The following is a 25,058-nucleotide window of genomic DNA, read 5'->3' on the forward strand; positions in this document are numbered from 1 at the left end:
TACCTGTCTCTAACCACTAGGCTACCTGTCTCTAACCACTAGGCTACCTGTCTCTAACCACTAGGCTACCTGTCTCTAACCACTAGGCTACCTGCCGCCCGAATCAAACACGTCTCGTCATAAGCCTGCTGTAGTTATTATAGTACAGGCTAGTCCCAAATGGCACCCTGTTCACTATTTAGTGCACTACCATTGACCCTGGTCAAAAGTAGTGCACTCTATAGGGAATAGGATGCCAGTTGGGAGTGGGACAAACCCAGGTGTTCTCATTTGGAGCGGATGTTTTCTGGTTCGACGTTGCCACAAAGTAGCTCAACACTCCCACCCGGTGGAAGAAATGACACATGACATCCCCTAGAGGCTGACGACCTGCTGGGCTCACCAGGTGGCAACACTGTCTATCAGACATCAATTATCATGTATCAGTGTGTCTCAGGGTAATAGTGCTGGTCTAGGATCAGATCCCACCCTGTCCATATACTCATATTACTTATGATCTAAAAGGCCAAACTGATTCTAGATCAGTACTCCTACTCTGAGGCTTTGTGGATACAGGCCCAGGTCCCTCCTGTCCATAAGGTCTTATTGATTATGATCTAATGAAGGTTTAACTGATCCTAGACCAGCACTGATACAGCTTGATATATACAGCCCCAGATTCTACAATATGCTCGAGGTAGAACAGCCTTATTGGCATCAATAATGTGTATTGTTCCCCTCTGTATTGTTGTAGGAGCTTGATGTGGAATAGAATTCATTCACCACTCCACACTGATCTAAGACCTGTTTTAAAATTCCCCCTCTAATGGTTCAGATATGATGAGGTGAAACCGAGGACAACGCACTTTGTGTTGGTTGGCCTTTAAACCGGTCGGTGTGGATTGTGAGGTTTCCATGGCGATGGTCATCAACTCTAATTCGCCGGCGGAGCAGAGAACGATTGAGAGAGAGAGGGAGATGTTAAACCAAAGGTGAGAGAAAGAGTGTGAAAGAGAGAGGGAGGACAAATGATTATATAGAAGAGGGTGGAGAGAAGAGATTGATAGAGACACAGATGAGTGTGAGATCAAGATGTTTTCTGACCAAACAGAACGGCACACGAAGAAAGGTCATCGGTCATATCCGTGCAAACACAAAGTGTTGCATCACCTCGAGAGAGGAGAGGAGATGAGAGAGGAGAAAGCAGAGCGAGAGAGAGGAGAGAGCAGAGCGAGAGAGAGGAGAGAGTAGAGAGAGAGAGAGAGGAGAGAGCAGAGAGCAGAGAGAGAAAGGTGTTTCACCACAAGGGAGAAAAAAAAAGTAAAAGAGGAAGTGAAAAAGAAGAGGAAGAAGAGGAGAGGAAGAAGAGAAAGGGAGCGTTTCAATCACCACAAGGACTGGGAAAAAAGTAAAACATGAGAGAAAGAGAAACTTTGGCGGGATGAAAGAAGAGAAGAGAGAACATAACAATGAGAGACTCTTTCTTTTCTGACCCTTGACCTCGTGTCGCTCCGAGGTTTCCTACAGATACAGATCTAGGATCAGCTTCGCCTACTCCAACCCTAAGCTTAACCATTAGTGGTGTAAATGCATAACTGACCCAAGTTCCGCACCTAAGGTCAACTTCACTTTGGGTGTGACAGATGGAGGAACACTGAGTGGTTCGGAGTAGAGTGAATTTGCCTCTAGGGTCAGTTTTGCATTTAGCCAACTAATGGTTAAAGTTTTGTTAAGGGGAGGGGAAGCTGATCCTAGAACTGTACCTAGAACTTCACCCAGAGAGAGAGCTAGAAAGTGAGAAAGAGGTTGATAGAGAGAGGAAAGAGAGACGCAGAAGACAGGGACAGAGAAAGAGAGAAAGATCCAGAGAGAGGAAGCCTTGGGGAGAGGACACAGTTTCCTCTTTAAGACCAGATCGCAACAAGTGGATCTGATTTGAACAAGCTCTCCAGGACCTGAGAGAGAGGGAGTGAGAGATACAGACAGGGAGAGAGAGAGAAGGAGAGAGAGGGAGTGAGAGAGAGAGAGAGAGAGAGAGAGAGAGAGAGAGAGGAGAGAGGTAGAGAGAGGGAGTGAGAGAGTCAGACAGGGAGCGAGCGAGAGAGAGAAGGAAAGAAGGAGAGAGGGAGTGAGAGAGTCAGACAGGGAGCGAGAGAGAGAGAGAGGGAGAGAGGGAGAAACATAGAAATTAAAAGACGTTTAGTCGCTGCTCATCTTGACCCAGACCCAGATGGAGATCCAGTCCTAACAGAGCTCTCTGTAGAGGAAGAGGAACTCCGTGAAAATAGGATTACAAACCCTGGACTACAATAGACAGGGATTGTAGAGCCTCAACTACAGAACTACATAGAACCATAGGACCACTAACACAGAGAACTGCAACCTTACGACCGTAACCTTAAACCTGCAACTACACAACCATAACCAACAACTGCAACCATAGAACCTTCGGAAAAGAACCTTCGGTTAAAAGAATCTTAGGACCTCGGGAAACTACAGAACCGTAACCTTACGACCACAACCAGAACACAGTCAGGATGGGCCATCGCAGAAGAAGGTGCAAGAGACGACTACTCAGGGTGGCCAGATACCTGTACCGCTGGTTCACTGGGACCCTGGTAGAAGGTACTGTAGGGGGGGGGAGGCACCAGGACCCTGGTAGAAGGTCCTGTAGGGAGATGGGGGGGGGGGGGGGGGGGGGAGAACACCAGGACCCTGGTAGAAGGTCCTGTAGGGAGATGGGGGGGGGGGGGGGGGGGGGGGGGGGGGGGAGAACACCAGGACCCTGGTAGAAGGTCCTGTAGGGAGATGGGGGGGGGAGAACACCAGGACCCTGGTAGAAGGTACTGTAGGGAGACACGGTCAGGGTGGAGGAGAGGCTGTGGCGTAGTTATCCTGGCTCTTCGTGGCGTAGTTATCCTGGCTCTTCGTGGCGTAGTTATCCTGACTCTTCGTGGCTTAGTTATCCTGACTCTTCGTGGCTTAGTTATCCTGGCTCTTCGTGGCTTAGTTATCCTGACTCTTCGTGGCTTAGTTATCCTGGCTCTTCGTGGCTTAGTTATCCTGGCTCTTCGTGGCTTAGTTATCCTGGCTCTTCGTGGCTTAGTTATCCTGGCTCTTCGTGGCTTAGTTGTCCTGGCTCTTCGTGGCTTAGTTGTCCTGGCTCTTCGTGGCTTAGTTGTCCTGGCTCTTCGTGGCTTAGTTGTCCTGGCTCTTCGTGGCTTAGTTGTCCTGGCTCTTCGTGGCTTAGTTGTCCTGGCTCTTCGTGGCTTAGTTATCCTGGCTCTTCGTGGCGTAGTTATCCTGGCTCTTCGTGGCGTAGTTATCCTGGCTCTTCGTGGCGTAGTTATCCTGGCTCTTCGTGGCTTAGTTATCGTGGCGTAGTTATCCTGGCTCTTCGTGGCGTAGTTATCCTGGCTCTTCGTGGCGTAGTTATCCTGGCTCTTCGTGGCGTAGTTATCCTGGCTCTTCGTGAAGTAGTTATCCTGGCTCTTCGTGAAGTAGTTATCCTGACTCTTCGTGGCTTAGTTATCCTGACTCTTCGTGGCTTAGTTATCCTGACTCTTCGTGGCTTAGTTATCCTGGCTCTTCGTGGCTTAGTTATCCTGGCTCTTCGTGGCTTAGTTATCCTGGCTCTTCGTGGCTTAGTTGTCCTGGCTCTTCGTGGCTTAGTTGTCCTGGCTCTTCGTGGCTTAGTTGTCCTGGCTCTTCGTGGCTTAGTTGTCCTGGCTCTTCGTGGCTTAGTTGTCCTGGCTCTTCGTGGCTTAGTTGTCCTGGCTCTTCGTGGCTTAGTTGTCCTGGCTCTTCGTGGCTTAGTTGTCCTGGCTCTTCGTGGCTTAGTTGTCCTGGCTCTTCGTGGCTTAGTTATCCTGGCTCTTCGTGGCTTAGTTATCCTGGCTCTTCGTGGCTTAGTTATCCTGGCGTAGTTATCCTGGCTCTTCGTGGCGTAGTTATCCTGGCTCTTCGTGGCGTAGTTATCCTGGCTCTTCGTGGCGTAGTTATCCTGGCTCTTCGTGAAGTAGTTATCCTGGCTCTTCGTGAAGTAGTTATCCTGGCTCTTCGTGAAGTAGTTATCCTGGCTCTTCGTGAAGTAGTTATCCTGGCTCTTCGTGAAGTAGTTATCCTGGCTCTTCGTGAAGTAGTTATCCTGACCCTTCGTGGCGTAGTTATCCTGACCCTTCGTGGCGTAGTTGTCCTGACCCTTCGTGGCGTAGTTGTCCTGGCTCTTCGTGGCTTAGTTGTCCTGGCTCTTCGTGGCGTAGTTGTCCTGGCTCTTCGTGGCGTAGTTGTCCTGGCTCTTCGTGGCGTAGTTGTCCTGGCTCTTCGTGGCGTAGTTGTCCTGGCTCTTCGTGGCGTAGTTGTCCTGGCTCTTCGTGGCGTAGTTGTCCTGGCTCTTCGTGGCGTAGTTGTCCTGGCTCTTCGTGGCGTAGTTGTCCTGGCTCTTCGTGGCGTAGTTGTCCTGGCTCTTCGTGGCTTAGTTGTCCTGGCTCTTCGTGGCTTAGTTGTCCTGGCTCTTCGTGGCTTAGTTGTCCTGGCTCTTCGTGGCGTAGTTGTCCTGGCTCTTCGTGGCGTAGTTATCCTGGCTCTTCGTGGCGTAGTTATCCTGGCTCTTCGTGGCGTAGTTATCCTGGCTCTTCGTGGCGTAGTTATCCTGGCTCTTCGTGAAGTAGTTATCCTGGCTCTTCGTGAAGTAGTTATCCTGGCTCTTCGTGAAGTAGTTATCCTGGCTCTTCGTGAAGTAGTTATCCTGGCTCTTCGTGAAGTAGTTATCCTGGCTCTTCGTGAAGTAGTTATCCTGGCTCTTCGTGAAGTAGTTATCCTGGCTCTTCGTGAAGTAGTTATCCTGGCTCTTCGTGAAGTAGTTATCCTGGCTCTTCGTGAAGTAGTTATCCTGGCTCTTCGTGAAGTAGTTATCCTGGCTCTTCGTGAAGTAGTTATCCTGGCTCTTCGTGAAGTAGTTATCCTGGCTCTTCGTGAAGTAGTTATCCTGGCTCTTCGTGGCGTAGTTATCCTGGCTCTTCGTGGCGTAGTTATCCTGGCTCTTCGTGAAGTAGTTATCCTGGCTCTTCGTGAAGTAGTTATCCTGGCTCTTCGTGAAGTAGTTATCCTGGCTCTTCGTGAAGTAGTTATCCTGGCTCTTCGTGAAGTAGTTATCCTGGCTCTTCGTGAAGTAGTTATCCTGGCTCTTCGTGAAGTAGTTATCCTGGCTCTTCGTGGCGTAGTTATCCTGGCTCTTCGTGGCGTAGTTATCCTGGCTCTTCGTGGCGTAGTTATCCTGGCTCTTCGTGGCGTAGTTATCCTGGCTCTTCGTGGCGTAGTTATCCTGGCTCTTCGTGGCGTAGTTATCCTGGCTCTTCGTGGCGTAGTTATCCTGGCTCTTCGTGGCGTAGTTATCCTGGCTCTTCGTGGCGTAGTTATCCTGGCTCTTCGTGGCGTAGTTATCCTGGCTCTTCGTGGCGTAGGTATCCTGGCTCTTCGTGGCGTAGGTATCCTGGCTCTTCGTGGCGTAGTTATCCTGACTCTTCGTGGCGTAGTTATCCTGGCTCTTCGTGGCGTAGTTATCCTGGCTCTTCGTGGCGTAGTTATCCTGGCTCTTCGTGGCGTAGTTATCCTGGCTCTTCGTGGCGTAGTTATCCTGGCTCTTCGTGAATTAGTTATCCTGACTCTTCGTGAATTAGTTATCCTGACTCTTCGTGAATTAGTTATCCTGGCTCTTCGTGAAGTAGTTATCCTGGCTCTTCGTGAAGTAGTTATCCTGGCTCTTCGTGAAGTAGTTATCCTGGCTCTTCGTGAAGTAGTTATCCTGGCTCTTCGTGAAGTAGTTATCCTGGCTCTTCGTGAAGTAGTTATCCTGGCTCTTCGTGAAGTAGTTATCCTGACTCTTCGTGAAGTAGTTATCCTGGCTCTTCGTGAAGTAGTTATCCTGGCTCACTGCGACACTGACAGAAGGTTCTGTAGGGGAAGGGTTTCTCAAACTCGGTCCTGGGGCCCCCTGGATGCACGTTCTGTTTTTCTCCCCTAGTACTACACAGCTGATTCAAATAATCAACTCATCAAGTTTTAATGGTTTGAATCAGTTGTGTAGAGCCATGGAGAAAAACAGAACGTGCACCCAGGGGGCCCCAGGACCGAGTTTGAGAAACCCTTCAGCACGGGAAGGTGATAAACATATAGACACAGAGCTACTATGTCTATGGGGAACAACACCCGGACAGGGAGTAGTGGTTGAGGGGTAAGTACCGGACCTTATATACAGATTGATCTTCATGTGTTGCTTGGTGGGGGGACTCCTGACCTCGGGGGGGAAGGGGAAGTAGGAATGGAGGCAGAGCACCTGGACAGGCAGCAGGGGTGAGAGGTTGAGGGGGATGGAATGGCTGGGACTGAGGGTGGAGGTTTTGTGAAGTTCTCTCTATCTTTCTACCTTTCCCTCTTTCAGTTGTTGTAATGCTCTCTCTGTGACTTGCTACCAGAGACCTGCGTAGCTGTCTACATACTGTTGTAATGCTCTCTCTGTGACTTGCTACCAGAGGCCTGTGTAGCTGTCTACATACTGTTGTAATGCTCTCTCTGTGACTTGCTACCAGAGACCTGTGTAGCTGTCTACATACTGTTGTAATGCTCTCTCTGTGACTAGCTGCCAGAGACCTGTGTAGCTGTCTACATACTGTTGTAATGCTCTCTCTGTGACTTGCTGCCAGAGGCCTGTGTAGGTGTCAACATACTGTTGTAATGCTCTCTCTGTGACTTGCTACCAGAGACCTGTGTAGCTGTTCACATGCTGTTGTAATGCTCTCTGTGACTCGCTACCAGAGACCTGTGTAGCTGTTCACATGCTGTTGTAATGCTCTCTCTGTGACTTGCTACCAGAGACCTGTCTACATACTGTTGTAATGCTCTCTCTGTGACTTGCTACCAGAGACCTGTGTAGCTGTCCAAGGCGTTGAAATATACACGCTGTTGTCTGGTCCTGGAATGGTTACTGTGCACCTTGGTTTGACTCGGGTTGGTAGTAGGTCCAAGCTACAGAAATAGGCAGCCTGCTGCTCGCTACAAAGTGGTGACTGTAGACCGTTTGAAGAGGTGAGGAGCTGTGTGGTTGGGTTGAAGCACTGGTCTTGTAGAAAGGCCGCAGGCCTCAAAGAGAAATCCTTCTAGAAGATCAGAGAGTTCAATCAAGTACCGTCTTAACTGAATGACAACCGAGACAGAACACAATATGGAATGTTATTGAATAGTTGAGGTCTCTTCTCAGAGGAGTGCTCCTCAGAGCCAGATGCTGATGACAGGTTGTCCTATGCTGGGCAGCTGGCATCAGAACCCCCCTGCTTGGTGAACGGGGTTCTGATGACGAGCCTTCAGGTTGTTATGCTGGTGGTGGGCAGGAGGTGGAAGGTCACTGGAAGACTGCAGAACATCAAGTGAGAGACAAGGCATGAGTTGACATATAAAGGCTCCCTGAGATCTATGCCCATTGGTTGACAGAAAGGGAAGTGATTATTGCCCGAGTGAGCCCATAGGTTAATCAGAAAGCGGGGTGGGATAGCCTTAGCGTGCCATGCTCATTGGCTGACGTTAATAGGTGAATGACATTCCACACACTTGTTAGTGGTGAAGAGGAGATGTGACATTATGCTGATGAGGTACCATTATAGTCACTACCATATCAATACACTATATATACTAAAGTATGTGGACACCCCTTCAAATTAGTGGATTTTGCTATTTCAGCCACACCCGTTGCTGACAGGTGTATAAAATTGAGCACACAGCCATGCAATCTCCATAGACAAACATTGGCAGTAAAATGGCCTTACTGGAGAGCTCATTGAAACACTCACTCCGAGTTCCAAACTGCTTTCCCAGAAGAGTGGAGGCTGTAAAAGCAGCAAAGGGGGGACCAACTCCATATTAATGCCCATGATTTTGGAATGAGATGTTCAACAGGCAGGTGTCCACATACTTTGGTCATGTACTGTACCTGCTATGAGGATGAGTGAGATAGGAAGTGTTACGAATCCCTTTGGCCCGACAATCTGGCGGGGATGGTAATGGGATCCGTAACACAACTCACGCAAACTATAATAGTGAAAACGTAACAGTGAGAACAAATAACCACAACAACTTAAATCTACCGTCAAACTCAGGGTTTATTAGTAAACACACGGTAATTGGGGGGGGGGGGGGCAGGAAAAGGGGCTGAGCTGGACCCAAGGAATGAAACAATAAGCATCCAAAAACACCCCTAAGCTAGACTAGCCTATTTCAACAACAACTAACTAATCAAAAATACAGAGGGTGGTCCACCCAGTTCTAACTGGTGTATTTAACAAAGTTTACCTACGGGTAGTGTAGGCCCATGGGCGAACTGTCTGGTTACCCCTTTTTCCCACTATCAAAGAAACACTCAAACACCATAACAAAAACCAATACTCACAGGTAGGAACAAAGTGACATGTCGTTGCAAACCACACAATGGATCTACAGACAGATGGCATTTACAGAGAGATTGAGCTCCTGAGAAAACAACTGACAGGGTTTTTAAACCAGGGGAAAGGAACTGTGATTGGGTAAGGGAAAAGGAGCAGGTGTCTTCTGATTAGCGACTGATTGATGACTGATTGGGGAATGATGATTGTCACCTGTGAGTAGGGGAGAAGGAGAGAACAGAAACACACAGGATACACACAGAATACTTGTATCCGTAACAGGAAGCAATGTGAATTGTAGAGTTTACTAAATGAATGAAATGACGATCCATTCGGACTGGCCTGACTTTCCAAACTACATTTGATGGATTGATGGTTGATAAATGGTATTGAATAATCCCTTATGAGTGAAGCATCATAGCATTGGACTGGGTTTATGAGCAGCTTGTCATGTATTATGTATAATATCTCACTATATCCGCGTCACAAATGGCACCCTATTCCCTATATGGTACACTACCTGGTTAAGCGTAGGACACTATATAGGGAATAAGGTACCATTAAGGACAAGACCTGGTTCTAATGTCAAGACACCACTCAGAGATTCTGTCAGAGCCTGCTTCTAATGTCAAGACACCACTCAGAGATTCTGTCAGAGCCTGGTTCTAATGTCAAGACACCACTCAGAGATTCTGTCAGAGCCTGGTTCTAATGTCAAGACACCACTCAGAGATTCTGTCAGAGCCTGATTCTAATGTCAAGACACCAGTCAGAGATTCTGTCAGAGCCTGGTTCTAATGTCAAGACACCACTCAGAGATTCTGTCAGAGCCTGGTTCTAATGTCAAGACACCACTCAGAGATTCTGTCAGAGCCTGATTCTAATGTCAAGACACCACTCAGAGATTCTGTCAGAGCCTGGTTCTAATGTCAAGACACCACTCAGAGATTCTGTCAGAGCCTGGTTCTAATGTCAAGACACCACTCAGAGATTCTGTCAGAGCCTGATTCTAATGTCAAGACACCACTCAGAGATTCTGTCAGAGCCTGGTTCTAATGTCAAGACACCACTCAGAGATTCTGTCAGAGCCTGGTTCTAATGTCAAGACACCACTCAGAGATTCTGTCAGAGCCTGATTCTAATGTCAAGACACCACTCAGAGATTCTGTCAGAGCCTGGTTCTAATGTCAAGACACCACTCAGAGATTCTGTCAGAGCCTGGTTCTAATGTCAAGACGCCACTCAGAGATTCTGTCAGATGACTAAATTCAGTGTGTTCAAAATGAAACTTCCACTAAGCTTCAATAATCTGTTTGTAAGCCAAGAACACCAAACCATTCTCTCGTGTGTGAAGATAGAGAATGATGATTTCAAAAGAAATAAAGAATAGAAATCTACAAGATACAGTGGAATGATTCTGATTATTTACATTATCCTATCAGAATGTATCTTTCAGTAAGACTCCTTCAACAACTACAGAAACAATAGCAACATAGCATGCTGGCTGCTCTTTTGATAGTCTACCTTGTTGTGTCAGATGGAACTCTGAAAACACACACGGACACACACACACACACACACACACACACACACACACACACACACACACACACACACACACACACACACACACACACACACACACACACACACACACACACACACACACACACACACACACACACACACACACACACACACACAGAGAGAGAGAGAGAGAGAGAGCTACTGAAACGTGAGAAGGAAGCAGACAGGCATTTACGCTCCTGTGTTTACACCTCTGTCAGGTTACCATGGAGACGGCTGTTCTTCTCGGAACCCTCCGCTCTGTAGATGGAACCTGACAACCATGGCTGGTTACTGTCACAGTTCCATATATATATATATATATATCACCAATCATAAGAAACTATAACCTGAAGCCAGATCAGCAAACTAACTATAGCATCAAGATGGAATAGTGACTACTTCAACTTGTGTGTGTGTGCATGCATATGTGTGATTTGAGTCCATTCTATGGGGTCGTGCCATCCTGCTCTAATCTGTGCTGTGATTGGTTACTTCCAGGTAACCCAGCATCCAACCACAGCAAGCGAACTATAAAACAGAGGTTCCTCAAGCTGCTGCCCTGCTGTCGCTCCAGAACCGCCCCCCTCACTCAGTTCAAAGCAAGTGCTCGTTTGCATATCCCACCCCTTCCTCCGTTCCTCCGCCCCCTTCGAGCCCTTGCTAAACAAGTGTAATAGACAGTTACACAGACAAGTTGCCGTGTTGGATAGCTTTAGCCAGCTAGCTAACATAAATAGCATTCCTCTCTCTCTCCTCTCTCTCTCCTCTCTCTCTCTCTCTCTCTCTCTCTCTCTCTCTCTCTCTCTCTCTCTCCTCTCTCTCTCTCTCTCTCTTCTCTCTCTCTCTCTCTCTCTCTCTCTCTCTCTCTCTCTCTCTCTCTCTCTCTCTCTCTCTCTCTCTCTCTCTCTCTCTCTCTCTCTCTCTCTCTCTCTCTCTCTCTCTCTCTCTCTCTCTCTCTCTCTCTCTCTCTCTCTCTCTCTCTCTCTCTCTCTCTCTCTCTCTCTCTCTCTCTCTCTCTCTCTCTCTCTCTCTCGATGCTTCTCCTTGGTAAAAAAAGGTTAAAAGTAAACTACTCCAACTGCAGTGCTAGCTACCTGCAGTGGTGGAAAAAGTAACCAATTGTCATACTTGAGTAAAAGTGAAGATACCTTAATAGAAAATGACTCAAGTAAAAGTGAAAGTCACCCAGTAAAATACTACTTGAGTAAAAGTCTAAAAGTATTTGGTTTTATATAAACTTAAGTATCAAAAGTAAATGTAATTGCTAAAATGCACCTAAGTATCAAAAATAAAAGTAAAAGTATTAATCACTTTAAATTCCTTATATTAAGCAAACTAGACGCCACCATTTTCTAGATTTTTTATTTAATTTACCGATAGCCAGGGACACTCCAACACTCCGACATCATTTACAAACGAAGCATTTGTGTTTAGTGAGTGCGCCAGATCAGAGGCAGTAAAGATGACCAGGGATGTTCTCTTGATAAGTGCGGGAATTTGACAATTGACAATCCTGCTAATCATTAAAAATGTAAGGAGTAGTTTTGGGTGTCGGGGAAAAATGTAAGGAGTAGTTTTGGGTGTCAGGGAAAATGTAACCAGTACTTTTGGGTGTCAGGGAAAATGTAACCAGTACTTTTGGGTGTCAGGGAAAATGTAACCAGTACTTTTGGGTGTCAGGGAAAATGTAACCAGTACTTTTGGGTGTCAGGGAAAATGTAACGAGTACTTTTGGGTGTCAGGGAAAATGTATGGAGTAAAAAGTACATCATTTTCTGTAAGAATGTAGTGAAGTAAAAGTTGTCAAAAATATGAATAGTAAAGTAGAGTACAGATACCCCCAAAAGTGACTTAAGTAGTACTTTAAAGTACAGTATTTTAACTGAAGTACTTTACCCCACTGGTAACAGGGAACTGAGTATCGCCGTCTTCTCTTCTATCTTTATCTCTTTCACTTCTTCTTCTCTCTTCCTCTTTCTCACACACAATAGGGGGTAGCTACTAAGCATAACCACCATGCCCTCTCTCTCTCTCTCTTCCCCTTCTACAGACAGTGTAGTGGAGGATGGGGAGTTATCTACAGTGTGTTATAGACCAGAGGGGTTGGACCAGCTACTACAACAGACTAAGTTCACCAGGAGAGAACTACAGATCCTCTACAGGGGCTTCAAGAATGTACGTCTCTCCCTGAGGACTGTCTGTCTGTCTGTCTGTCTGTCTGTCTGTCTGTCTGTCTGTCTGTAATACAATTTGTAGATATTGTCAAAGCAGTATAGTGGTACAGCATTTCAGTAAATATAGTACAGTAAATATAGTACAGTGCAATGAGGATAATGAATACAGTTTATTTCAGTAGTAATAATAATAGTACTTCAGGGAATTAGTGGTCATGGGATGTCCCTCAGGCTATATGATGATGGTTCCACTATGTATTACTGTCAGTTAAATACAATGTAAAAACTTCAGGGAATTAGTGGTCATGGGATGTCCCTCAGGCAATGGCAGTCATATACATGTGTGGCTGTAATATTTGCTGTTCCTCACTCACCCAGAATAATTCAGCTTTATGTCATTAGTAAATGCACAGAAGTTGGGAATTGATTGAGATATTTTCTTGAAAAAATAAGATCTTTACTTGGGAGTATTTCTCTCTCTGTCTCATTCTGTCTCACAAACACATTATATCTCTGTCTGTCTCTGTCTCTCTCTTTCTGAACCCCCTCTCTCAATTTCTCTTTCTGTGTCGCTGTCTCTCCCTCTCTAACACACTCTCTCTCTCTCTGTTTTTATGTGTGTGTTATTTCTGTTGATTATTGAATAGGAATTCCCTAGTGGTGTCTCTCTGTCTTAATGTGTTCTACCATTCTGTTGATTGTCCAATAGGAATGCCCTAGTGGTGTCTGTCTGTCTCTCTAACTTAATGTGTTCTACCATTCTGTTGATTGTCCAATAGGAATGCCCTAGTGGTGTCTCTCTGTCTTAATGTGTTCTACCATTCTGTTGATTGTCCAATAGGAATGCCCTAGTGGTGTCTGTCTGTCTCTCTAACTTAATGCGTTCTACCATTCTGTTGATTGTCCAATAGGAATGCCCTAGTGGTGTCTCTCTGTCTTAATGTGTTCTACCATTCTGTTGATTGTCCAATAGGAATGCCCTAGTGGTGTCTGTCTGTCTCTCTAACTTAATGTGTTCTACCATTCTGTTGATTGTCCAATAGGAATGCCCTAGTGGTGTCTCTCTGTCTTAATGTGTTCTACCATTCTGTTGATTGTCCAATAGGAATGCCCTAGTGGTGTCTGTCTGTCTCTCTAACTTAATGTGTTCTACCATTCTGGTGATTGTCCAATAGGAATGCCCTAGTGGTGTCTCTCTGTCTTAATGTGTTCTACCATTGTAACGGTGGTCCTCCTCCTCTTCAACCGAAAAGGAGGAGTAGTGAGGGAACCAAGGCGCAGCGGGTTGTGATGACATATTTATTTACAGAAAAGACGAAAATACGAACTTGACTATAAACTAACAAAACAACAAAACGGAGTAGACAAACCTGGACATGCGAACATACATAAAACGCAGAACTCACGAACAGGAAAATGACTACACAAAAGACCGAACTTACAAACAAACCGAACAGTCCCGTATGGTGCGACAAACACTGACACAGGAGACAACCACCCACAACGAACACTGTGAAACAACCTACCTAAATATGACTCTCAATTAGAGGAACGCCAAACACCTGCCTCTAATTAAGAGCCATACCAGGCAACCCTTAAACCAACATAGAAACAGAAAACATAGAATGCCCACCCAAACTCACGTCCTGACCAACTAACACATACAACAAACTAACAGAAATAGGTCAGGAACGTGACATAACCCCCCCCTTAAGGTGCGAACTCCGGGCGCACCAGCACAAAGTCTAGGGGAGGGTCTGGGTGGGCATCTGACCACGGTGGTGGCTCAGGCTCAGGGCGAGGTCCCCACCCCACCATAGTCAATCCCAGCTTACATCTCCCCCTACAAATGACCACCCTCATATTACACCCACTTAATCTTTTGGGTAACATCGAGACAAGGGGCAGCACCGGGATAGAGGGATAGCTCAGGACAGAGGGATAGCTCAGGACATAGGGATAGCTCAGGATAGAGAGGTAGCTCAGGATAGAGAGGTAGCTCAGGATAGAGGGGCAACTCCGGACTGAAAGGCAGCTCCGGACAGAGAGACAGCTCTGGACTGAGGGGCAGTTCTGGACAAATAGCCGCTCTGGGCTGAGGGACAGCTCATGACTGGCTGACGGCTCTGGACGCTCATGGCTGGCTGACGGCTCAGGACGCTCATGGCTGGCTGACGGCTCTGGACGCTCATGGCTGGCTGACGGCTCTGGACGCTCATGGCTGGCTGACGGCTCTGGACGCTCATGGCTGGCTGACGGCTCTGGACGCTCATGGCTCACTGACGGCTCTGGCAGATCCTGTCTGGTTGGCGGCTCTGGCAGATCCTGTCTGGTTGGCGGCTCTGGCAGATCCTGTCTGGTTGGCGGCCCTGGCAGATCCTGTCTGGTTGGCGGCTCTGGCAGATCCTGTCTGGTTGGCGGCTCTGGCAGATCCTGACTGACGAATGGCTCTAGCGGCTCCTGACTGACTAACGGCTCTGACGGCTCGGGACAGACGGGCGGCTCTAATGGCTCGGGACAGACGGATGGCTCAGACGGCGCTGGGGAGACGGATGGCTCAGATGGCGCTGGGGAGACGGATGGCTCAGATGGCGCTGAGGAGACGGATGGCTCAGATGGCGCTGCGGAGACGGATGGCTCAGATGGCGCTGCGGAGACGGATGGCTCAGACTGATCCTGTCTGGCGGAAGGCTTTGGCTGCTCCTGTCTGGCGGAAGGCTCTGTAGGCTCATGGCAGACGGGCAGTTCATGCGGTGCTTGGCAGACGGACAGTTCAGGCGCCGTTGGGCAGACGGCAGACTCTGGCCGGCTGAGACGCACTGTAGGCCTGGTGCGTGGTGCCGGAACTGGAGGCACCGGACTGGAGACACGCACTTCAAGCCTAGTGCGGGAAGCAGGGACAGGGCACACTGGACTCTCAAAACGTACTATTTGTCTGGTGCGTGGTACCGGCACTGGTGGCACCGGGCTGAGTGCACGCACATCAGGACGAGTACGGGGAGAAGGAACAGTGTGTACAGGGCTCTGGAGACGCACAGGTGGCTTAGTGCGTGGTGCCGGAACTGGAGGCACCGGACTGGAGACACGCACCATAGAGAGAGTGCGTGGAGGAGGAACAGGGCTCTGGAAACGCACTGGAAGCCTGGTGCGTGGTGTAGGCACTGGTGGTACTGGGCTGGGGCGGGGAGGTAGCGCCGGAAATACCGGACCGTGCAGGCGTATTGGCTCCCTTGAGCACTGAGCCTGCCCAACCTTACCTGGCTGAATGCTCCCCGTCGCCCGACCAGTGCGGGGAGGTGGAATAACCCGCACCGGGCTATGTAGGCGAACCGGGGACACCATGCGTAAGGCTGGTGCCATGTAAGCCGGCCCAAGGAGACGTACTGGTGGCCAGATATGTAGAGCCGGCTTCATGGCGCTTGGCTCAATGCTCCATCTAGCCCTACCAGTGCGGGGAGGTGGAATAACCCGCACTGGGCTATGCACACGTACAGGAGACACCGTGCGCTCTACTGCGTAACACGGTGTCTGCCCGTACTCCCGCTCTCCACGGTTAGCCTGGTAAGTGGGCGCAGGTCTCCTACCTGCCCTTGGCCCACTACCTCTTAGCCCCCCCCCAATAAATTTTTGGGTAGTACTCACGGGCTTTTCGGGCTTCCGTGCAAGACGCGTCCCCTCATAACGCCGGTTCCCTTCTTCGATTGCCTCTGCTCTCCTCAGTGCCTCCAGCTGTTCCCATGGGAGGCGATCCCTTCCAGCCAGGATCTCCTCCCATGTGTAGCAACCTTTACCGTCCAAAACATCGTCCCAAGTCCATTCCTCCTTCTTGCGCTGTCCCTTCCTCTGATTACCCCGCTGCTTGATTCTGGATTGGTGGGTGGTTCTGTAACGGTGGTCCTCCTCCTCTTCAACCGAAAAGGAGGAGTAGTGAGGGAACCAAGGCGCAGCGGGTTGTGATGACATATTTATTTACAGAAAAGACGAAAATACGAACTTGACTATAAACTAACAAAACAACAAAACGGAGTAGACAAACCTGGACATGCGAACATACATAAAACGCAGAACTCACGAACAGGAAAATGACTACACAAAAGACCGAACTTACAAACAAACCGAACAGTCCCGTATGGTGCGACAAACACTGACACAGGAGACAACCACCCACAACGAACACTGTGAAACAACCTACCTAAATATGACTCTCAATTAGAGGAACGCCAAACACCTGCCTCTAATTAAGAGCCATACCAGGCAACCCTTAAACCAACATAGAAACAGAAAACATAGAATGCCCACCCAAACTCACGTCCTGACCAACTAACACATACAACAAACTAACAGAAATAGGTCAGGAACGTGACAACCATTCTGTTGATTGTCCAATAGGAATGCCCTAGTGGTGTCTGTCTGTCTTAATGTGTTCTACCATTCTGTTGATTGACCAATAGGAATGCCCTAGTGGTGTGGTGGATGAAGAGACATTCAAGTTAATCTACTCCCAGTTCTTTCCTCAGGGAGGTGAGTGTCTTTAAGTGTGTGTGCTGCACCCATGCATGAAATCCTGTGTGCGTTTGTCTCTTTTTCTATGTCTCTCTCTCTCTCTCTCTCTCTCTCTCTCTCTCTCTCTCTCTCTCTCTCTCTCTCTCTCTCTCTCTCTCTCTCTCTCTCTCAGTATCCCCCTCTCACTTCCTCCCCGGGCGCCGAAGACGTGGATGTCAATTTAAGGCAGCCCCCTGTACCTCTCTGATTCAGAGGGGTTAAATGTGGAAGTCACATTTCAGTTGAATGCATTCAGTTGTACAACTGACTAGGTATCCTCCTTTCCCTTTCCCCTCTGTTTAAGACTCCAGCACCTACGCTCATTTTCTGTTCGAAGCATTTGACACCCACAAGAATGGTTCTGTGAGCTTCGAAGACTTCATCACAGGCCTGTCAATCATCCTGAGAGGCTCTGTCACAGAGAAACTCAACTGGGCTTTTAACCTCTACGACCTTAACAAAGATGGCTTCATCACCAAAGAGGTATGGTAAGATGTGTGTGTGTGTATGTATGTACAGTTGAAGTCGGAAGTTTACATACACCTTAGCCAAATACATTTAAACTCAGTTTTTCACAATTCCTGACATTTAATCCCAGTAAAAATTCCCGGTCTTAGGTCAGTTAGAATCACCACTTTATTTTAAGAATGTGAAATGTCAGAATAGTAGTAGATGAATGATTTATTTCAGCTTTTATTTCTTTCATCACATTCCCAGTGGGTCAGAAGTTTACATACACTCAATTAGTATTTGGTAGCATTGCCTTTAAATTGTTTAACTTGGGTCTAACGTTTCGGGTAGCCTTCCACAAGCTTCCCACAATACATTGGGTGAATTATGGCCCATTCCTCCTGACAGAGCTGGTGTAACTGAGTCAGGTTTTTAGGCCTCCTTGCTCTCACACGCTTTTTCAGTTCTGCCCACATATGTTCTATGGGATTGAGGTCAGGGCTTTGTGATGGCCACTCCAATACCTTGACTTTGTTGTCCTTAAGCCATTTGGCCACAACTTTGGAAGTATGCTTGGGGTCATTGTCCATTTGGAAGACCCAATTGTGACCACGCTTTAACTTCCTGACTGATGTCTTTAGATGTTGCTTCAATATATCCACATAATTGTCCGTCCTCATGATGCCATCTATTTTGTGAAGTGCACCAGTCCCTCCTGCAGCAAAGCACCCCCACAACATGATGCTGCCGCCCCCGTGCTTCATGGTTGGGATGGTGTTCTTTGGCTTGTAAGCCTCCCCCTTTTTCCTCCAAACATAATGATGGTCATTATGGCCAAACAGTTCTATTTTTGATTCATCAGACCAGAGGACATTTCTCCAAAAAGTCCGATCTTTGTCCCCATGTGCAGTTGCAAACCGTAGTTTGGCTTTTTTATGGCGGATTTGGAGCAGTGGCTTCTTCCTTGCTAAGTGGCCTTTCAGGTTATGTTGATATATGACTCGTTTTATTGTGGATATAGATACTTTTGTACCTGTTTCATCCAGCATCTTCACAAGGTCCTTTACTGTTGTTCTGGGATTGATTTGCACTTTTCGCACCAAAGTATGTTCATCTCTAGGAGACAGAACACGTCCCCTTCCTGAGCAAAATGACGGCTGCGTGGTCCCATGGTGTTTATACTTGCGAACTATTGTTTGTACAGATGAACGTGATACCTTCAGGCGTTTGGAAATTGCTCCTAAGGATGAACTAGACTTGTGGAGGTCTACAAATTTTTTTCTGAGGTTTTGGCTGATTACTTTTGATTCTCCCATGATGTCAAGCAAAGATGCATTCAATTTGAAGGTAGGCCTTGAAATACATCCACAGGTACACCTCCTATTGACTCAAATGATGTCAATTAGCCTATCAGAAGCTTCTAAAGCCATTACATAATTTTCTGAAAATTTCCAAGCTGTTTAAAGGCACAGTCAATTTAGTGAATGTAAACTTCTGACCCACTGGAATTGTAATACAGTGAATTCTAAGTGAAATAATCTCTCTGTAAACAATTGTTGGAAAAATGACTTGTGTCATGCACAAAGTAGATGTCCTAATCGACTTGCCAAAACTGTAGTTTGTTAACAAGAAATTTGTGGAGTGGTGGAAAAACAAGTTTTAATGACTCCAAACTAAGTGTATGTAAACTTCTGACTTCAACTGTGTGTGTGTGTGTGTGTGTGTGTGTGTGTGTGTGTGTGTGTGTGTGTGTGTGTGTGTGTGTGTGTGTGTGTGTGTGTGTGTGTGTGTGTGTGTGTGTGTGTGTGTGTGTGTGTGTGCAAATATGTTTTTTTTCTCTTCTAAACTATTCCCCCATCCACTCTGTGTGTGTGCGTGTTTGTGTGTGTGAGCACGAATATGTGTGCGTGTGTGTGTGCATGTTTGTGCGTGCATGTGTATTTGTGTGTGTGCCTCTGTGTGTGTTTCTGTGTGTGTGTGCTTCAGGAGATGACTGATATAATGAGCTCTATCTATGATATGATGGGGACGTGTACGTACCCCTGTATGCAGGACGACGCCCCCAAGGAGCACGTCGACAACTTCTTCCAGGTAACAACTAACCACAGATCTAGGATCAGATGAATAACTTATTCCAGGTAACAACTAACCACAGATCTAGGATCAGATTAATAACTTATTCAAGGTAACAACTAACCACAGATCTAGGATCAGATGAATAACTTATTCCAGGTAACAACTAACCACAGATCTAGGATCAGATTAATAACTTATTCAAGGTAACAACTAACCACAGATCTAGGATCAGATTAATAACTTATTCAAGGTAACAACTAACCACAGATCTAGGATCAGATTAATAAATTATTCAAGGTAACAACTAACCACAGATCTAGGATCAGATTAACAACTTCTTCTAGGTAACAACTAACCACAGATCTAGGATCAGATTAACAACTTCTTCTAGGTAACAACTAACCACAGATCTAGGATCAGATTAACAACTTCTTCTAGGTAACAACTAACCACAGATCTAGAATCAGATTAATAACTTATTCTAGGTAACAACTAACCACAGGTCTAAACCTTGATTCAATCCTAATGTGCTTGTAGGTAGCAGCACATTTTAAAGCCCATGTTACTGCGTTAGTGGAGATCACATTCAAGGTAAACACAGTAGATGTCGGCTCAATTGGAAATTACCTTTAAATGCTTTAGCACAGTATCTTATTTAATCCAGGCTCCAGGGTTAGATAATTCTACCTCCAGTGTTTTCTTATTTAATCCAGGCCCCAGGGTTAGATAATTCTACCTTCATTGTTTTCTTATTTAATCCAGGCCCCAGGGTTAGATAATTCTACCTCCAGTGTTTTCTTATTTAATCCAGGCCCCAGGGTTAGATAATTCTACCTCCAGTGTTTTCTTATTTAATCCAGGCCCCAGGGTTAGATAATTCTACCTTCATTGTTTTCTAATTGAATCCAGGCCCCAGGGTTAGATAATTCTACCTCCAGTGTTTTCTAATTGAATCCAGGCCCCAGGGTTAGATAATTCTACCTCCATTGTTTTCTAATTGAATCCAGGCCCCAGGGTTAGATAATTCTACCTCCAGTGTTTTCTATTTGAATCCAGGCCCCAGGGTTAGATAATTCTACCTCCAGTGTTTTCTAATTGAATCCAGGCCCCAGGGTTAGATAATTCTACCTTCATTGTTTTCTAAATGAATCCAGGCCCCGGGGTTAGATAATTCTACCTCCACTGTTTTCTAAATGAATCCAGGCCCCAGGGATAGTTAATTCTACCTCCATTGTTTTTCACAAGGGTTTTAAAAGGACCCTCTAGACATTAGCTCCTTATTGTTGCATTCTGACTTTGTGAACAACCAAAAGGTCAAATAGAGGTTGCTTATATTTGTCCTGTTTCAGATGTAAGTGTGTATCCTGTACAGTGTGTGTGTGGTGTGAAATGGAAATGTGTTTGTTGCATATCCCACGGAGGCCCTTCGGAGTGTGGGGTCACGGCCAGGGATCAGAGTAGCATATTCAACTGTTTCTCTGTTTCACTCTTTCAGAAAATGGACAAGAACAAAGATGGCGTGGTCACCATTGAGGAATTTCTGGAGTCTTGTCAAAAGGTGTGTGTGTCTGTGTGTGTGTGTGTGTCTGTGTGAGTGTGTCTGTCTGCGTGTGTCTGCGTGTTTCAACATGATTCTATAGGATATGATTATTTATGACGTTATTTAATAATATTCAAAACATCACAATGTGAAGTTTATTTCCACAAAGGTGTGTTTTTCATCAGAAATGATTGCTTATGGGTACATTCATGTGTGTGTAATGATGTGTCACATTTAATTGTGTAAAACCTTGCATGTTACTTTTTTTCTCTGAGAGTGACGTGGATATACAGTTGAAGTCGTAAGTTTACATACACCTTAGCCAAATACATTTAAACTTAGTTTTTCACAATTCCTGACATTAATCCTCATAAAAATTCCCTGTCTTAGGTCAGTTAGGATCACCACTTTATTTTAAGAATGTGAAATGTCAAAATAATAGTAGAGAGAATGATTTTTACATACACTCAATTAGTATTTGGTAGCATTGCCTTTAAATTGTTTAACTTGGGTCAAACGTTTTGGGTAGCCTTCCACAAGCTTCCCACAATAAGTTGGGTGAATTTTGGCCCATTCCTCCTGACAGAGCTGGTGTAACTGAGTCAGGTTTGTAGGCCTCCTTGCACGAACACACTTTTTTTAGTTCTGCCCACAAATGTTCTATAGGATTGAGGTCAGGGCTTTGTGATGGCCACTCTAATACCTTGACTTTGTTGTCCTTAAGCCATTTTGCCACAACTTTGGAAGTATGCTTGGGGTCATTGTTCATTTGGAAGACACATTTGCAACCAAGCTTTAACTTCCTGACTGATGTCTTGAGATGTTCCTTCAATATATCCACATAATTTCCCTCCTTAATGATGCCATTTATTTTGTGAAGTGCACCAGTCCCTCCTGCAGCAAAGCACCCCCACAACATGATCCTGCCACCCCCGTGCTTCACGGTTGGGATGGTGTTCTTCGGCTTGCAAGCCTCCCCCTTTTTCCTCCAAACATAACGATGGTCATTATGGCCAAACAGTTCTATTTTTGTTTCATCAGACCAGAGGACATTTCTCCAAAAAGTCCGATCTTTGTCCCCATGTGCAGTTGCAAACCGTAGTCTGGCTTTTTTATGGTGGTTTTGGAGCAGTGGCTTCTTCCTTGCTGATTGGCCTTTCAGGTTATGTCGATATAGGACTCGTTTTACTGAGAATATAGATACTTTTGTACCTGTTTCCTCCAGCATCTTCACAAGGTCCTTTGCTGTTATTCTGGGAATGATTTGCACTTTTCGCACCAAAGTACGTTCATCTCTAGGAGACAGAAAGCGTCTCCTTCATGAGCGGTATGAAGGCTGCGTGGTCCCATGGTGTTTATACTTGCGTACTATTGTTTGCACAGATGAACGTGGTACCTTCAGGCGTTTGGAAGTTGCTCCCAAGGATGAACCAGACTTGTGGAGGTCTACAATTTATTTTCTGAGGTCTTGGCTGATTTCTTTAGATTTTCCCATGATGTCAAGCAAAGTGGCACTGAGTTTGAAGGTAGGCCTTGAAATACATCCACAGGTACACCTCCAATTGACTCAAATTATGTAAACTGGCCTATCAGAAGCTTCTAAAGCCATGACATAATTTTCTGGAATTTTCCAAGCTGTTTAAAAGGCCCAGTCATTTAGTGTATGTAAACTTCTGACCCACTGGAATTGTGATACAGTAAATTATAAGTGAAATAATCTGTCTGTAAACAATTGTTGGAAAAATGACTTGTGTCATGCACAAAGTAGATGTCCTAACTGACTTGCCAAACTATAGTTTGTGAACAAGAAATTTGTGGAGTGGTTGAAAAACTAGTTTCAATGACTCCAACCTAAGTGTATGTAAACTTCCGACTTCAACTGTATATCTTTTTGCCTCTCTGAAATGAAAGAATCTAGTGATAGGTTAAACAAATACATGTCTGTCATTGAACAACCCCATGACATAATGAGATGTGGAAAATCACACCAATCTTTTTCATAAGTTATTGAAACAAAAAAGCTAATTCACTAACATTCGATATTAAACTTTTTATTTATTTAAGAACCTGTTTCTGCTTTTGTACTGTTTAAACCTTTTCTCGAACTGCTTCTTACCTGTTGTGCTTTTTGTCCCTTCCTGCCGCCTGTCCAGGATGAGAACATCATGCAGTCCATGCATCTGTTTGACAACGTCATTTAGTGATACTTCCTGTGGGTGTGGCCTAAAGGACAGGGTTCCCATATTTAGCTCCACAGCCTCCACCCCCAGCTCCCCTTATCCCCAAACACAGACTCATTAGGGCTGTCAGGGGGGTAAAAGGTACCCCTCCATGGATCTCCACTCTCCCATCCATCCCCCTAAAAAGAGACACCCCTACCTGGGAAGATCAGACAACAGTTAGGTGGGCAATAGGTACACCTCCATGGGTCTCCACTCTCCCATCCACCTTTAGCCCATCTCTGCCCCCCAAAAGAGACACCCCTACCTGGGAAGGTCAGACAACAGTTAAGGGGTCAAGAGCCACGCCATGTTGGAGACCATAGCACTCATTCTATATGACATCACATTCACACTATGCAATAATGTCATTTATTCTCTATTAATAGTTGGACAAAATGGTGGACTCTTATTCTTCTAAGGATAAAAGGCTTTAAATCAGGCAATAATCTCATTGCCTGGTCTGAACTTGTTAACTGTGATATATTATTATCAATCAACAAACGTTCCAGAATGTTCCATCTCTCAATGTTCTGGAATGGAATCCCCTGGCTGACGGAATTACCCACAACCGTCCAAACATCCATATTGTGTCCTATTCACCTCATTTTCAACAGAAATATGGGCGGGGTCTGTTTAGGTTTTTTGTGTGGGTGACTTCCGGTTAAGAGCTTCCGGCCAATAGTTGGGAGCTAACTAGCTAACTAATTCAGTATCGCTTTTCACAACTTTACAAACATGGATTCACATAAAATGGTCATTTTATGTTCTGTAAGGGGTTGCCACGGTAACTGTCAGGAACGGAAGTTGTTCATAGAGCAGGAGTGTTCAAACGTTTTTGAGGAGCGAGTGCAGTTGTGAGGCGCCTTTTGATTTGCACCCACCTCCTAAGGACGAGGAGTCTCTTCAGCTTTGGCGCAAAGCATTGAAAAGATGCTGTAAAGAGGTCAATGGAACTCGACCAAAACAATCAAATTGCCATGGGGAAAAGATCCCAAGATCCCAAATCTCCTCATTGCCCCCCAGCAAAATGAACCTACATTTAGGTATTATTTACAGTATAGAGTATGTGTACTATCTTGTGGTAAAAATCAGAGTATAACGCTTGTATGGATGTCAACCACAGGACGTTGGTGGCACCTTAATTGGGGAGGACGGGCTCATAGTATTGGCTGAAGCGAAATCGTTGGAATGGTATCAAAATGCATCAAACACATGGTTTCCATGGTTTCCATGTGATTGATGCCATTCCATTTGCTCCGTTCCAGCCTTTATTATGAGCCGTTCTCCCCTCAGCAGCCTCCTGTGATGTCAACCCCAATGTTCAGGTCATCGTCACCAACTAATACTTTACAGTGAAAAATGATTGACTACCGCCACCCATTTCTGTATGCTAGCTATGCTACCAGCTTATATGCAGGGGAGTTAGCATTTAGCAGTCACTCCTTCTAAACCTGAAAAGGTACAACTCCTAAATGATGCAGCAAAAACAGCCAAATATATTCAAATCAGACTTTAGTAACCACATTGAGGGCCTGTTTAGAAAGCATCACTCATGACGGATTGATGAATATACACTTTGTTACATCAGATATGTTGAATGTGCACCAATCCGGCGTCCCTCTTATATCCCCCCCAGTCTGTGTTCCTTTGACCTCTTTACAGCATCTATAGTGTCTGCATGATGTGTGTTTAGAAATGACAATGAATAATATTTAATGTAACTGGTTGTGTGTCTAGGTGCTGGACATTACTCCTTCTGAAAGTGTCTGTGTATATTTTGTACTGATGATGATGATGATGATCAGCATGATGTGATGATAATGATGGAAGTGAATAAACCACTGTTGCTATGCAAACAAATGTAAATGTTTTATTTCTAGTGTTGGAATCGGCTGAACTTTGAACATTGAGATATTAAATAAATGATAGAGAAGAAGCCTTGAATAGGAAGAGTGGAAGAGACTGGGTTGTGTGTCAGAAGGTAACGGTTCTCTGTGGGTTGTGTGTCAGAAGTTAATGTTCTCTGTGGGTTGTGTGTCAGAAGGTAACGGTTCTCTGTGGGTTGTGTGTCAGAAGT

General features: G+C 45.8%; 1 protein-coding gene across 4 annotated transcripts in view; it reads left to right on the forward strand.

Annotated features, from left to right (window-relative positions):
• The window catches only part of LOC129864210 (Kv channel-interacting protein 2-like), a 30,609-nt gene extending 7,408 nt beyond the window's left edge, over positions 1-23,201 (forward strand). Inside the window, exons 1-8 of one of the 4 annotated variants that reach the window (XM_055936914.1) lie at positions 2,405-2,604; positions 10,476-10,580; positions 12,028-12,152; positions 16,603-16,672; positions 16,998-17,176; positions 19,130-19,234; positions 20,715-20,777; positions 22,913-23,201. In XM_055936914.1, the coding sequence (XP_055792889.1) occupies positions 2,517-2,604; positions 10,476-10,580; positions 12,028-12,152; positions 16,603-16,672; positions 16,998-17,176; positions 19,130-19,234; positions 20,715-20,777; positions 22,913-22,960 (783 nt within the window). In that variant the 5' untranslated portion in view covers positions 2,405-2,516 and the 3' untranslated portion in view covers positions 22,961-23,201. Of the gene's footprint in view, positions 1-2,404; positions 2,605-10,475; positions 10,581-12,027; positions 12,153-16,602; positions 16,673-16,997; positions 17,177-19,129; positions 19,235-20,714; positions 20,778-22,912 lie in introns of those variants that run through there. The other 3 variants (XM_055936913.1, XM_055936911.1, XM_055936912.1) reach the window with 3 other exon arrangements.
• Positions 23,202-25,058: the final 1,857 nt, after the last annotated feature.

Source organism: Salvelinus fontinalis, chromosome 10, assembly GCF_029448725.1.
Source record: "Salvelinus fontinalis isolate EN_2023a chromosome 10, ASM2944872v1, whole genome shotgun sequence".
Classification (NCBI taxonomy): Eukaryota; Metazoa; Chordata; class Actinopteri; order Salmoniformes; family Salmonidae; genus Salvelinus; species Salvelinus fontinalis.